Source organism: Onychostoma macrolepis, chromosome 25, assembly GCF_012432095.1.
Source record: "Onychostoma macrolepis isolate SWU-2019 chromosome 25, ASM1243209v1, whole genome shotgun sequence".
NCBI classification, from domain to species: domain Eukaryota; kingdom Metazoa; phylum Chordata; class Actinopteri; order Cypriniformes; family Cyprinidae; genus Onychostoma; species Onychostoma macrolepis.
The window spans coordinates 11000447-11017243 of NC_081179.1; the positions used below are offsets into that span (position 1 = coordinate 11000447).

Consider the following 16797-nt stretch of genomic DNA (forward strand, 5'->3'; position numbering starts at 1 on the left):
ATATTTCAGATGCATACCAATTGTTTTGACTCTACATAGGATTATCACGAAAAGCGTCGTTCCTCGCGTGTGGTGGGTTGTGACGTCGGTCCTCTCCTGAAACGCATCATTTGGCAACCCATCACAGTTCCTCTCCAGCGAAGCTAAGCTACAACCCCACTGCGTTTCCCATCACTGCTGGATAGGGCACTTTAGGATCGCCTCGCAAAAAACAGCGCGGGGAATATACTAAACATCTCAGGTAAGCGTTCGAGTGCTTCAGTTATATTCTTTGCTGCCTCGTTCTCCCTGAGCTCAAAATCGAGTTTGCACGTTTTTAGAGAGTGAATGCTAGCCGTTAGCACACTTTCGCATGCGGGGTTTTCAGCGCTGGTGTGTAGGAAATCCTCCCTGAAAGACGCACAGCTGGAAAGTAATGCTAAGCTGCTTTTACCAGTGCTTACAGTAATTTAATGCACAATTTTATCGAGGAATTTCTCCTTGTTCCATTTTCATATTGGTGACTATTTCTTTCGCTTGAAGAACCCGTTGATATTAAAAACATAGGGTCTGTTGAATTTTTTTGTTTTTTTATTGCAGTCTGTGTGCTTTAGCTTTTATTATTGTACAGTTATAAAATATGTATTTATTACACTTTATTGCCTTATTAATTGTGTGCATTTATGTGATCATTGATATTTTCATTTTTTTTTTAATACGATTATAAGTTAAGGAATAAACCTTAGAATTTGTGCAGTGAGGTTCAAATGTTACATTTTAGTCAAGAGTTCAGGGCGCCTGAGCTTCTTATGAAATGTGAAGCATGTGTCATTTTGGCTCGAGCTCAACGCTTAGTAGACGATTGTGATTCATCCCGGTGACTCCAAAAGATTTGTTCAGCTGATTTGTTCATTCACTCTTTCCGCGCGTTGCGGCGTAATGTCTGTAGGTGGCGACAGATGTGTTTCGTTTTGTGTGTTTTAAGTGAGTCATTAATGCTGCCTTCACGTGCTATCGGAAATGTCGTATTTCCCACTTATGAAGTCGTAATTACGAGCTTGTCGTATTAGTACTTTAATGTCGAAAAAAATAAAATGTAGCCTCCCATTGGTTGACAATCATATAAACATTCACTGCGCTACACATACATTTTGCTGACAATCCTGGGATTTCGGTCAAATACATGCTTATTTCACTGCTTATAAAACATACAATATGCTTCGAATGATCGTTCATATCTAGCCTATAAATACACTACTTTTTATCGACAAGACAAAGGGATGTAGTTGTTGTGAGAACAGCATTGACAGCAGCAATGGTTGTCCCCTCCACCATGTTTAAAGTTTATGACCCGCCCAACTCGTTAACTCTGGTATCAAAATTATTTCCAAATTTCCCAGTAGTCAATACACTCAAAAAATACTTCATTGGATGAACACAATTGAAAAAAAAAAAAAAATTGAATTGAGGGCAGGATTTCCATCCAATAAATATGTGTAGCCTCAATTCATGCAATGAAATGTAATTGAGTTGAGCCAACTCAATTTGATCAAATACAGTTTAAATGAAATTAATACGTTTATAAAGTTAATTTTTTTATGTTTATTGAACTCAAACTAAAACATTTATTTAACTGAAATTCTAAAGTCAATATCAAACAAACATGAAACGAAGCAATCCAGTTTAATTGATTAGCTTATTTAATGAGTGCATTTATGAACATTTTCACAAATGTTATCTATTAATAAAAACTTTACTCTGTAAAGGTTTTTTTTATTGTTAGGCATTAGCCGTAAGATACATCCATGGCATGCCCAAAATAGTTGTTTTTTATTATTAAAACAACCTTAACTCATGTTAGCAGGTCCTCAACCCAAGCACATGCTCTACACTTTACCACAATTGTAACCACCCCAAAACACTAACATACCAGAAACTCTTTTAAATACAAACATAAAACAACATTAACAAGTCTTCCAATTGTATCATCTTGATTAAAAAATGCATAAAATAACATTTTATTTCAACATTTACTCTCCTTATCCAGCCCTGTGCAAAGCATGGGAAGAGGAAATTCACTTCCTAGTTACACAATTTACCATTTATGTACTCTCAACTCAAATGAATTAAGTAAAGTGGTTGTAAAGAATTGTGTTGGATTAACTTCATTTAGTTAAGTAAATTGAACAAGCATCAAATGTTATTTTTGTCCTACTTAATTAAAACAAAAATGCAACTGTTTCAAGTAAGTTTAACACAATGCAATTGTTTAAATGGGAAACCTAACATAATGGTGTTAAATGAAAATGATTGTTTTAAATAAACTGAATAGTGTTGTAGAATTTTATTTTTTATTTTTTTTGGAGTGTATGACTGGAGAGCAGAATATGTGAGCGGAGTGGAGCGGTGTGATTTTCGCTCGCTCCAAGAGCGCTCCACCACCACTCCATCACGAGTACAATTCATGCCAACGACCTGTAATCTAACTGCATATTTAGCAAGAATTCATGTTAAACATATTTAGCTAGCTTGATAGAGAAGGATCACTCAAATCAGAAAGAATGTGAAGGCTATGATGACAGCAATGGACATGAGCAGGAAGTTATAGTTTTCCAGGAATTTGTTTGTTTCTTCTAGATACTGAATATTTTCAGCTGAAAGCATGATTTAAACAAGTACTACAACACATATTCACTCTCAATGATGCGTTCAAACAAATGTAATCTTACTGTGCTACTTCATCTGTATCCGATTTCAAATGAGCAGAAATTTGTAAGAAATGCATCGATCTGTTGGTAAAATAACTGACGAAAACGTAATTATTTTCATCACAAACAAAATTTGCACTGCAAAAAGCAGCAATTATAACTTTTAATGCTGACAACCATGTTATTAGCTTGTCATGTGGTAGGAAAAAAGTTGGCACACTAGTGTTTCAATAAGCCACTTTGAAACTCTCCTGTTATTTTATTTATTTTTTAATATACATTATGAACAGAACTGTGATATTTCAAACATACTGAAATATTTTAGACGCGGAGCAGTGTTTCTGATATCAGTGAGCAAGGAGTGGAGCGGGAAATGGTGAACCCGAAGCGGAGCTGGAGCGGAGTGATTATTAAATGCTCGGAACGTGGAGGGGAAATTGTTGACGCTCCACTCCGCTCAAATACTCTGCTTGAGAGGCATTCACGTTAATTTCCGATTTGGAAACTCGTATTTACAATAATTCCGATGGCACGTGAAGGCAGCATAAGTCATTTACTCAACCAATTTTGTTAAAACATCAAGTCACTTATGACTGAAATGTAATCAAACTTTATTTAATTTACATGTCTACAAAACTAATAGACTCCAGAAAGAGTGTCTAAGCATATTTTCCCTCCATTTAGTCAACTCTACACAGAATTCATCAGTCCGTTGTGAACGAAATTGACTCTCATGACTCAAATAACCTTTTCTCGTACATTCAGTCATCAGGTCCCTTTTTTCACAAATGAGATTTGTCAATTTAATCAGTTTTGCTTTGCTCAAAGCCCAAAGCCGGCTTGAGTCGTTCGGACTCGAAACGCTGATTGATCGTTAAAGGCGTATTCCTTAAATAAGTCCAACCAATGCTCATTCATCTAGTCAAATGCTCCTGTACTCATTCTGTAGGCTAATTAGTTTTTAAAGAGAGAAAGCAGTCTTGCACTTCAAATGTTGAATAGCTGAATGGAAAATATGAGTTCAAGACTTAAAGTAAACAAGAATTATTTGTTCACTTAAGCTCTGGGGTGGTTTTTTGGAATTTTCGCCTAAATTTGCAGAGTCAAATTCAAATGTTTACGTACACACATACAATGGAGGAAATGGGGAAAAAAAATGGTTTCATTGTAAAGAAAACCCTTTGAACTATAACATATGAGTGTAATTTTTTATAAATAACATTATATGCATTTCAGATAGGTGCTTTTTGACTTTGTAATTTTTATATTTTTTGAAAATCTGTAATTCAGGTTCTATTAGGGCCTGCTCCCTGCAACTTACTTAGTTTGATGCCACTAGATGCCAAAATGTACCAGAAAAAAATAATTTTTCAAATAACTGCTTCAAAACAGGAGTTAATGCATCATAAATGAAGCGAGTGAAATTATCATATTTTGCATCTACATGTCATTTTGAGTTTCCTTTGCAAAAACAGGCTATATAAAACAAATTACACCCAGAATCCTATTTTACTATGTGCCATAAGCACTTTTCTTGATTATTGATTGAATTATGTTTCATTTTTATGTTTTTCTAAGTAGTAAAATGCAAAATTGCATAAACGAATTGGACCAAATTTCACATTTTGTGTTTTATATGATCAGTTTTATTCTTTCAGGAGACACAAGACTGTATAAATTATAAAATATATCTAGTCTATCACAATCTAAAATAGAATCCACATCATCCAGTCTTCAAAAGAGTCCAATGAACTACATTTCCCAGCCGGAACATGGCCTCAGCGCTCAACTAGACACACTCTCTCTCTCTCTGCGCACCCTCCCCTCTGCTGACCCAGAGGTGTCAAGTTCATAGACTGTAAAAAAGATGGACGATGTGTCTCCTCTTTCTTCCACTATAGAAAAGTGAAGCGAATACATTTCAGTATGGCCGCTGCCATCTTGACTAAATAACGTCAAACGAACAATTGAACATATATCAGCGTGACAACAACCTTAAATGACCAAAACCATATTTCGAAAATTGTATTGGAATTGGAAATGTAATAACATTTTTATTTTGACTGAAGTCCCATTTATTTACATGAAAAGGGTGGGGTTTATGACCTGTACTGCAGCCAGCCACCAGGGGGTGATCAAAGAGCCTGCAGCTTCACTTTTAAGGACGAGTGAGACACACCCCGCCAAGTTTCACACCTCTGACTAGCTGGAGAGCTAGAGCCATATGCAGTCTGACCTATTGAAGCCCCTGAGCTGCACAGAGTTGTAGATTATCAGAGCTGCTTCACCAGTGCACTTAAAGTTTGTGGCTGTTTGTGTCTGACTGAAGCAGTAGTACGAGTAGAAAAATGACAAAAACAAAATTAGCAAAAAAGTGAGAAATTTGACATTGAGATTCTATTGAAGATAACTCGATCTGTGATTGTCACACAATGAAATAATCTATATAGTCAGATTCATGAGCTTTCTTGTGATATATGACTTGACTGTATTGTGAAAAATATAAAAAATACACATTCTTAGGAAAAATTCTTCGTAATCGTTAGGCGGAAATTTGTGTGTGGGACGAATCCATTTCTAAGTTTAATTTTACTGCTTTATGTATCATAAAACCAAAAGTTATGGTATTCTTTGTAAAGAAGAGGCGCTAAGGTTTCAAATGAGACCATATATGGGCTGATACCATATAAGGAAGGCTAAGTAAATGAAGCATGAACATTCTTTGTGATTTTGGACCCGTATACAGGTCCACAGAGTTTAAGTGGTTTTAAAAGTTTTGTTCTGATTCATAACGCCATACAAAATGAAATGAAAACGCCATTCAAGCTGACAAAAATGACACACATTTTCATTTTCTCATTTATAAATGAAAATATAACTATTTTGTTATAACACGTTTAGAACCTTTATAATAGTAGTGTTTATTATCTAGGGCCTACTTTGAGTATATTCAAAAACAGCATCAGGAATGAACACCAGTCTAACAGGGCTTATTTGATTTTGAACATTTTTGGTCTGTATCCCTGATTTTTCTACTTCTAAACAGTTAATTGCATATTTTTGCCATTTCATTTGGATGAACATCCCCACTGTTGTTGTTTTAATGAGGATCACAAGACGTAAAGGCAGTGCAGTCTTGTGACAACACCATGTTTTCCTGCCGCTGTATCTTTGGTTGTGTACTTCAGTACTGAGATCTGTCGGTGTAATTTTTTTACTATGCACACACAGGATATTCGATCCCATTAGCCTTGAGTACTTTTATTTAGGTTCTTAATGGAAAGCTTTTAAGCTAAAGCACTCATGACTACAGTCATTCTGTTGTTATTACATTGGTATTTGTTTACATACATCTTATTTGTTACAGTAGTACAATTCCTCAGGTGCCCCAGTGCACAGCAGCTGCCCATGTGACACATGAATTATTCAAACTGAGGATGTGGGATCTAGGATCAATTTGCATCTGGTGTACATGAAAGGGACTTGATCATGTCAGATGGCCCCATATAGGATGGTTATATCTCCACTCGGTTCTTTCTCGGACGAGCGATCAGTTTTCAGGGGTTAGAAAATGCCAGGTTCCCAATAGGGACTGATTTCTTTTGCCTTGAACTCCCGTTTTAGCTTTGCTCCCTGTAGTTGGACGCTGTTTAATGCCAGTGTCACTGCAGAGGCAGCCCTGGGTCCTTAGTCACAGAAGTGCTGAGTGGCTCTTGGAAAGAAATCACACTGCACAACGTCTTGTCTCGCCTTCTGGAATAATCCACCTGACCCCTACAATTAAACTGGCATTCATTAGCTCCAGATTGGCTGCTTGACCTTAAGGCAAGTGTGTCAAAATAATCCATGCACTTCACTGAAAGTTTTTGTGACTTTTTGATACAGATTGTGCTCTGAAAGTCAGGAAACAGCCCAGAATTTGTTGCCGTGTGTGTGTGCATACTCTGTCCGTGTTTGGGGTGCATGCAGCTGTGGAACTTGGCACCGGTGTTATGCAGCAAACAATGCGTGGCTGCAGCACCGGACAGAAAAATGCTGCAAAAACAGCTCATCGCCAGTGTTCCCGCAAACCAGCGGGAACTTGTTATACTGAGTGGCCTGATAAGTTTACGGAAAGGGTCATATGATGCGGCAGGATGCATCAGAAAGAAAGTGGCAGGCTGAGATTGAAACATCATATACTGAGTTGAATGTGTGTAAGATATGTGAAACTGAGCCCAGAAATGGTCACATGCAGATTAGAATACATCCTGTATCTTTTTGAGTTACATGCGTTTTTAGGCTTTGCAAATGCAAACATAAACATTTGGTTTCAAACATTTAGTTGTCAGTTTTAATTTTAGTTTTTAAATGTTTTTTGTGTTTTAATTTTGTTAGCTACTGTGAATTTAAGGCTTTTTGTCTGTATGTACAAGTATAATACATGTATAACTTTCAATGACAGAGAGTAATATTTTTAAATATTAATCTAAAAAATATTAAAAATATTTTGTATAAACATATATTAAGGAATAAAAATAAATCTTTGTATTTTTAAATTATATATATACAATTATAAATTTAAATTCATACAATGTGTTGTAATTGTATTTTTAAACTAAGATTTTTAGATTTAGATTAAGATTATTTTCATATTTTTGAAAGAAGTCTTATGTTTTTCCAAGACTGCTTTTATTTGATCAAATTATAGCAAGAACAGAAATATTGTGACGTATTATTGCATCTTAACATAACTTTTTTTTTATCTTTGAATATATTAAAGTGTAATTATTCCTGTGATGGCAAATCTGAATTTTCAGCAGTTTCTTCTATGTCACAATCTTCCAGAAATCATTCTAATGTGCTGATTTGCTGCTCAAGAACCATTTCTTATTATTATCAACGTTAAATACAGATATGCTTCTACATATTTTTGTTCATTTTTTTCAAAATTATTCAATATCTTATTCAATATATATTATTTCACATCTATATGAAAAATAAATCTTTTGTAAAATTATAGATGTCTTTACTGACACTTTTGATCAATTTAATGCATATAAACATCTTACTGGCCCCAAAACTACTTAATGGTAGTGTCTAGTGTATGTGAGGGGAAAACAAATGGCAGGGCAAGTAGAAGTCTAAAGTAGGAAAAAATCTTAATCTCTTATTTTATTACATATTAACCCAGTATCTGCTGTGGATGAGCTGTATTGGCTTGTTATCAGTGGACAAGAGATAAGAATAATAAACCTCTTTATACTGTTGTGATTTTACTGTGCCATTCAATTTGTCCTATCAATTAGTGATATGTAAAGCTTTTTGCGGTCGATGCACCTTAATGCCGATTAGGAGCACTTTTATTGACCCAGCAAGTTAAAATCCAGCTGCGGTCCAGGAGAGTAATACAACACCAGGTCTTAAGAGGGCATTACACATTTTTATTAAGTTAAGATTTGAGTGTCATGCAGAAATCGTGGGCTGAGGTCTTGGCAGGAAAGGAAGGAAGGAAGGAAGGAAGTGACCTACATGAAATATTTACCGCATACTGAAGAAACAGCACGATTTCTGAAGCAAAGAGTGAGATCCATTGTGAAATGTGTGCGTATTTGCAGTGTGATACTGTGTGACAATATTTCTGTTGGTGTTCTTCAGGGGTGTAACAGAGGAGGGAAGGTGCACTCAGGATGGTCACCATTCCGGAGTACTACGTGGGAAAAAATGTTCTCATCACAGGGGCCACAGGCTTTATGGGGAAAGTACTTCTGGAGAAGTTGTTACGCTCTTGTTCCGGTGTCAAAGCTGCCTATGTGCTTGTCCGGCCCAAAGCAGGACAAGCGCCTGATGCCCGTATTGCTGACATGATCAACTGCAAGGTGAGCAAGTGCAGGTCTGGGGGATTTCTTGAGAACTTCATGGTTTCTTCTCTCAATTCTCAATTGAGTTATATACATTCATGGCATAAATTAAGTGTAAGGTAAGGCAATATAGTTTTAAAAAATATACAGGATTTTTTTTAGTTGTTGTTTCCCAAATCAAGTGAAGAATCAGCCAATTGGAGTCAAAATGTTTAATGTGAGAAGTAAAGTTTAAAACAGTTAAAACTTGATAAATTTATTAAAATTCCACTACTCCTATTCCTTTTTTTACTAAAAATATTTTAGTCAGTATTATTCATATTTTCTTAGTATCTATTCATATTTTTGAATTTACTATTCAATTTTAGTCTTATTTTAATACATCAAATGTTTAGTACTTCAACTTTTCAGTTAAGATGCCAAAGCAACGTGTGTATTAGGGATGTGCATCTCCATAACTGAGGCCAATGTGATACGCAAGTCGATGCATAGCCAACGATACGATACACTGAAGGATACATATGAAGCAGCTACTGATGCGACGTGATAGGATTCACCCCTATTACAATGCAATGCGAGTGAGACACACCCGGTATATATATATAGAGAGAGAGAGAGAAAGCTTAATTTTCATTAAAAAAAACCTGTTTAAATAATTTTTGTTTTAGGTAACAAAAACAACACTGATTATTATGCTTATCATGTTCTATTTTTTTTCTGCCAGTAAATTATTATATGTCATTTATTAAAATGACATTAATGTTCATATATAATATATATATAAAGCTCACATTTATATGAATTATATATATTATATATGAATTATTTGTCACTGTTTTTAAAATCCAGTAATTTTTGTAAGACTAGGAACTTATAACCTTAATATTCTATTTATATTTTAATATAGATCATATTTTTTATTATATGTATTTATTATATATATTATACATTTTTAATACTGTATATATTTTAATATAATAATAATAATATATTAATAAATATTTTAATATTTAACTTTTTCTTTTATATTAGTCTGATAGTCTTCCCAGCAGGAAGTCCAAAGAAGATTTTTTTCAAAGAAGAGTTTTCAGCTTCTGAATTCTCTTAATGCATGAATTCAATGCCTAAACTAAATCATTTGTCTTTGATCTATTCTTACTATTTAAAATGTCTTATGGGATTTATGATTAGGCCACAGATGCAGTATTCAGATCACGTGTTCTATTTGCAATGACTTTCAGGATGTTTTGAATGCTCTAGATTGCGCTGATAGATCTTATCTCTCACTCTTTGCTCTTTACACAATTATGTTGTATGCACATTTCTGGCCTTTTTTAGGTTATATTGATTGCAGTGTCTCATAGGCTGTGCGTGACAGGAATTCATATGTGTTTACTGTAGTGCTTGGCCAGACTGTGATATCTGATTATGGTGAAAGTGATCTTGAGCCTTTGAATGTTGCAGCTTTTTGACAGACTGCGAGAGGAGCAGCCCGATTTCGCAGAGAAGATCGTGGCGGTCAACAGCGACCTGACGCAGCCAGATCTGGACCTGAGCACAGAAGACCAGGAGACTCTCACGGGCAGTATTAACATTGTGTTTCACTGCGCTGCCACTATCCGCTTCAACGAGCCTCTGAAGTAAGCTGTAATCTCCACCCACAGGATGACACAAAGCTTTATCCACAGCTATGAGTTTAGATGCTTCTGATTATTTAGGTGGTTATATCACTGGAAGCAACAGAGTTCTTTATAACATGTCGCTTAAGTCATTTCCTCATTTCATACTTTAACATTTAGCCATTTAGTAGACGCTTTTATCCAAAGCGACTTACAAATGAGGACAATGGAAGCAATCAAAATCAACAAATGAGCAAAGATACGCAAGTGCTATAACAAGTCTCAGTTAGCTTAACGTAGTACACGTAGCAAGGTTTTTTTTTAAGAGGCTTTTTTGCTTTTGTTAATTGTATAATAAATAAAAAAGAAAAGGAATAGATGGAATAGAGAAGATAGTGGGTAACACCTAACAGGTGAGTAATTACCTAATTAAGTACTTAGTAGTTGCCCTTGTACTTAACATGAAGCAAAATGTACTTAACATGTAACTAAACAGCCTGTAATTACAGTTTGTAATTATGTAGATGTAATAGGCAGCTATTGGGGGTTGGCATCATCTCTTCTCAGGTGTTCGGTCATCTCAGGTCTTTGTAAGGGCTGGATCCAGACTTAAGCTTGTGTAATTCCTAGTTACCACGGGATGCCAATCCCATGGCAGAAACAAAGAAGGTAATAGAGAAAATTTTGCGTAGCTGCTGTTCCACCTAAGCAAAAAATTATTTTCAAACCAAGCAATAGAATGAAAATGTGCATTTGATCAGATGTAACTGAAGTACAAGGTTATGAGATAGATTATGTGAATGCTTGGCTAAAGAGATGTGTCTTTAATTTAAATTTAAACAGAGAGAGCGTGTCTGAACCCTGAACGTTATCAGGAAGGCTATTCCAGAGTTTGGGAGCCAAATGTGAAAAAGCTCTACCTCCTTTAGTGGACTTTGCTATCCTAGGAACAACCAAGAGTCCAGAGTTTTGTGACATTAGGGAGCGGGATGGATTGTAGCGTGATGGAAGACTAGTTAGGTACACAGGAGCTAAACCATTTAGGACCTTAAAAGTAAGTAGTAATATTTTGTAACTGATATGGAACTTAATAGGTAGCCAGTGCAGAGACTGTAAAATTGGGGTAATATGATCATATTTTCTTGACCTGGTAAGGCCTGGTAGCAGCTGCATTTTGGACTACCTGTAGCTTGTTTATTGAAGATGCAGGACAACCACCTAGCACTGCATTACAATAGTCCAGTCTAGAGGTCATGAATGCATGAAAGTTTTGACTGTAGAGGAAGAAACAGTACATCCGTCTAGATGCAAATTGTAATCTACGAGAATGTGTGTACTGTTTTTTGGTCCAATAAGTAATATCTTGGTCTTATCTAAATTTAATAGAAGAAAATTACTGGTCATCCAGTCTTTTACATTTTTAACACACTCTGTTAGCTTAGATAATTTAGAAGTTTTATCCGGTCTTGTTGAAATATATAGTTGAGTATCATCAGCATAACAATGGAAACTAATCCCGTATTTTCTAATAACATTACCAAGGGGCAACATGTTTATTGAAAATAGCAGAGGGCCTAGGACAGATCCTTGTGGCACTCCATACTTTACTGGATTTAATTGAGATGATTCCCCGTTTAAATAGACAAAGTGATAGCGATCAGTAAGGTAGGATCTAAACCATCTTAAAGCCTGCCCTTGAATACCTGTATAGTTTTGTAATTGATCTATGAGTATGTCATGATCTATAGTGTCGAACGCAGCACTAAGTTCAAGTAAAACTAGCAATGAGATGCAGCCTTGGTCTGACACAAGAAGCAAGTCATTTGTAATTTTAACAAGTGCAGTTTCTGTGCTATGATGGGGCCTGAAACCTGACTGAAATTCTTCATAGATATAATTTTTTCAGGAAGGAGCACAATTGAGCAAACACAACTTTTTCTAAAATTTTAGACATAAATGGAAGATTTGAAATGAGTCTGTAATTTTCCAGTTCACTAGGATCTATTTGTGGTTTCTTAATAAGAGGCTTAATAACCGCCAGCTTGAATGGTTTTGGGACGTGCCCTAGAGATAACGACGAGTTAATAATATTAAGAAGCGGCTCTTCTGCTACAGGTAACAACTCTTTCAGTAATTTAGTGGGTACAGGATCTAATAAACATGTTGTTGGTTTAGATGCAGTGATAAGTTTTAGATCTTCCTGTCCTATAGTTGTAAAGCACTGCAGTTTTTCTTTGGGTGCAATGAATGAAGCTGAATTACAAGACAATTATCGTTGTATTATTATTATTATTATTATTATTATTATTAATAGTAGTAGTGGTTCTAATAGTTATAATAATACTGTCACTAATGTATTTCTACTACTATTGTTTTTATTACTACTTTTATAATAACTATTATTGGAAATGCTAATAATACAATTATTAATGATGCAACAAATGTATTACTATTTGCCAGAATAATAATTATAATACAATGATGTTTTCGCTAATAAAATGTATTATTAATATCAGAAATGGTAAGTAATAATACTGTCATTATTTTTGTTTTACTTCACTTCTTTGTGTTTATTATTACTGTTATTATAATTTTAATGCAAATAATACATGATAAAATAAATGTATTACTATTTCCAGTAACAACAACAACAATAATAATAATAATAATAATTTTATTTTTAAAGCGCAATAAAATTATAACGTTATTAATGGTAGAAGTAGTAGTAATGGCAATTAAAGTACTGTCATTATTATTGTTTTACTTTTAAATACTATATTATTAATATTAATGCTAATAATAGATTTTGTCATTAATTATAAAATATTTTTATTTATAATATTCTCATTAATAGTAGTACAAGAAATAATAATACTGCAATTATTGTTTTTTTTTTTTTTTTTTTTAAACATGTTATTAAAATATTTTGCATTATAAGTCTCTTTCTGCTCAAATTCTTCTGTCACTGCTGCATTTTATCAGATCAGACCTGTAATGTCCGATTAATGAATCTGGAGCAATGTGCGTTCAAAATGCATGCTAAAGTTTATGCTTAACACACAAATGCTTCAGAGGTGTTCATGCATTCTTCACCTGACTTCATTTTTCTTTCACAGCGCTCACGTAATGCACCGCTGCACCAGAGAGACATAAATGCGTATTTTATGCGTCATTTACATTATATATTTCCTTAACTTTCATTATTATATATTTACATTATATATTTCCTTAACTTTCCTATTCTGATGTCTGTAAGTTGAAAGGTTGAAACTAAACTAACTGCAGGTTATCGTGGTTAGATCAATTTTTTTAAGGTTAGGTGGTTTTGTACAAATTGCAATAGATCTATCTTCAAGTTAATCAGATCTGCTCATGCTTCTGCAGAGTCATTGCAGTTCAATGTTTTTTTTTTTTGTTGTTGTTTTTTGTCCCTCTGCTGCAGAGATGCTATGCAGTTGAATGTGCTGGCCACGCAGAAGATGGTTAACTTGGCTCACAGAATGAAGCATTTGGAGGTGTTTATCCACGTGTCCACAGCCTACGCCCACTGTGACCGTGAGCTCATTGAAGAGGTGGTCTATCCACCACCTGTCGATTACAGGAAACTCATAGACACACTTGAGTAAGTCTTGGCTCTCCAAAACACTCTTGTCTTTGATGCTGCAGTCCCCTTCCTCATTATACTTAGTCTAAAGCCTGACTTTTAATGATTAATAAATGAATGTCAAGGACATATATAGTATTTAACATGTTCTCCATGTTTGACAATGGCTGCTTTCACACATAAAGCCTTTGTTATAAATTTAACAATGCTTTTCCAGTTAGAGATCATGCATAAACAAGGACTCGTTGTCAAATGCTAGCTAATTAGCACTGGTAATTATTTTATTTCTTTCCAGAGGTTTACTTATTTAGTTTTTCATGACCATTTTCCACACTCTGTTATTTAAGTATTACTTATATAATCTAATTGTAATTGTTAATATTTTGAATTAGCTTTTATTTTTATAGTTTCAGTTCATTTTGATGATTTTAGTTCAAGTTTTATAAATTTTATATACATGCATATAAATATACATGTGTATATACATACATATGCATGCATACATACAGTGCACAGCATAAATGAGTACACCCCCTCTAACACTTAACAAATTCAGCAATTACTCTTTACTTAGATGACATGTTAGGGTTCTTTGGAGATATAATGTTCCAACAAGCCTGCATGATCAATTACCAAAGAAGAATGTCAAAATTATTCAGCAAAATAAGATTTTCTTATCAAAGTCATAAAATGTTGTGTTACAAAAATGAGTACACCCTTAAAAAAAGAAGGAAAAAAAAGTGTATAGGTTTAAGGCTATTTTTGATCAACAGGTAAGTATATTTTAAAATACTTTTAAAGACAAGTAATTTCCTGACAATTAAAAGTGTTATATAGCCCACTGAATTACACATACTCCGACTTAATGCTGGCAACAGTGGAAACACTTGGGAAAGAACTGCCATGTGGCTTATTTCTTAGCATAAAAGAGGACAATGGTACAAGAGGAATACCAAAATATTGTTTTAAGTGTGAAAATATAGCAGAAGTAGCACCGACATTCAAAAACAATGGACTCGTGACAAGGCTCCTGAAATAATCAGGTCTTCACTTTAAGTTTCTTTTAGTTATGAGTGAATTTTTGCTAGAAAAAGAGCAGGAGAAATAACATGCAAGTGTCTCAGAGCCGGCAATAGCTATGAAAAAAGTGACACTTTATCTCACAAAGTATGACGCAGCCTGCAGAAGTGACATGCATGGTTGTTGTCACCACTAGAATCGCCTACTGTAGCCAAAGCAAAATAAACTCATTTAACCTCTTCCAAGGCCCATATTTACAAAATAGAGACTTCTGGGAATCCATACTCTGGTCTCAAGAGACCAAGTCAATCATTTTTGATCCAAAAACATCCAAAATGTTCTGGTGTTGCTAGAGGAGGAGTACAGTGAGAAGTGCTTGGTTCCCACAGTGACGTTCAGTGGTAGTAAAGCTCTTATATAGGGATGAGTAAGTGCTGAAGGTGTGAGGGAGTTGTGCTTTATCAATGCTGTAATGAATTCACACACTACTGTGTAATGGAATACAAAAACTTGAAACCGAAGATGTTACCCTCCCCTCATTCCCTGCATTATTGGGCATTTTGTCAGCATGACAATGAAGATATTCATTCTCCCAAGGTGAAAATCCTTCAGTGGACATGTATTTCACTCAATCTTAATGCTCTTGAGCAGCTGTGGGGGATTCTGTAGAGACGAGCTGAGCAGAACTCCCCATTAAAGACCAGAGCATTTAAGGAGGTCGTCCTCCAGGAGTTAAACAGGACAGATGTGAAAATTTGCCATGAACTTGTACACTCAGTGCTAAGAAGGGTCAGAGCAGTATACTGCTGCGAGCCAAGTTCTGGAGGACATACTAAGTACTATAATATTATACATTTGCTGAATTAAATCTAGGGTGTACTCATTTCTGCAATCCTTCATTTAAACAAAATTGGCTAATTTACTTATCCTACAAAAAATATTGGCATATATTTAGTTGTTTTTATTAAGTATACGTTTAATGCATTTAAATTTTACCATCTTTCCATGAATTATATTAGTGATCATTAAGAAAATACATATTTTATATTTATTCAGAGGGGGTGTACTCATTTATGCTGCGCACTGTACATACATATACATATACATACATATATACAGTCATGGCCAAAAATATCGGCACCCTTGGTAAATATGATCAAAGGAGGCTGTGAAAATTAATATGCATTGTTAATCCTTTTGATCTTTTATTTAAAAAATTCACAAAAATCTAAACTTTCATTGGATAATAAGAATTTAAAATGAGGGGAAATATCATTATGAAATAAATGTTTTGGACACAATTATTGGCACCCCTAGAAAAAATATTAAAAATAGTAAAATATCTCTGAAGTATATTCCCATTCATATTCACAATTTTGAGCACACCAGCGTGATTATGAACATGAAATTATCCAGCCATGGCTTCCTGTTTCACAGAAATATAAATAGGAGGGAAAACAAAGCCCAAATTCCCTTAATCATGCATCACAATGAGAAAACCAAAGAATATATTTCTGATGTGCAGCAAAAGATAATTGAGCTTCACAAATTAGTGAAGTGGCTTTAAGAAAAGAGCTAGAGCAGTGAAAATTCCCATTTCCACCATCAGGGCAATAATTAAGAATTTCCAATCAACATAAAATGTTACGAAACTGCCTGGAAGAGGACGTGTGTCTATATTGTCCTAATGCACGGTGAGAAGGAGAGTTTGAGTGGCTAAAGACTCTCCAAGGACCACAGCTGGAGAATTGCAGAAAATAGTTGAGTCTCGGGGTCAGAAAACCTTTAAAGAAAATTGTCAAACAGCACCTACATCACCACATGTTGTTTGGGAGGGTTTCAAGAAAAATTCTCCGAGCTCCTCCAAAAACAATCTCCAGCATATTCAGTTATCAGACACGACTGAAACTTCAAATGGGACTGGCTTCTATGGTCAGATGAAAAAAAAAAAAAAAGAGCTTTTTAGCAGCAAACACTCAAGATGGGTTTGGTGAACACAGGGATAAAAAGTACCCCATGTGTACAAT

The 16797-nt window shown here is 34.8% G+C and overlaps 1 protein-coding gene across 2 annotated transcripts in view; it reads left to right on the forward strand.

The window, feature by feature from the left end:
* The first annotated feature begins 70 nt into the window (after positions 1-70).
* far1 (fatty acyl CoA reductase 1) overlaps positions 71-16797 on the forward strand; it is a 31291-nt gene continuing 14564 nt past the window's right edge. For both annotated transcript variants that reach the window (XM_058766489.1, XM_058766488.1), the window contains exons 1-4: positions 71-241; positions 8325-8545; positions 9992-10167; positions 13589-13768. In XM_058766489.1, the coding sequence (XP_058622472.1) occupies positions 8357-8545; positions 9992-10167; positions 13589-13768 (545 nt within the window). In that variant the 5' untranslated portion in view covers positions 71-241; positions 8325-8356. The remainder of the gene's footprint in view (positions 242-8324; positions 8546-9991; positions 10168-13588; positions 13769-16797) is intronic.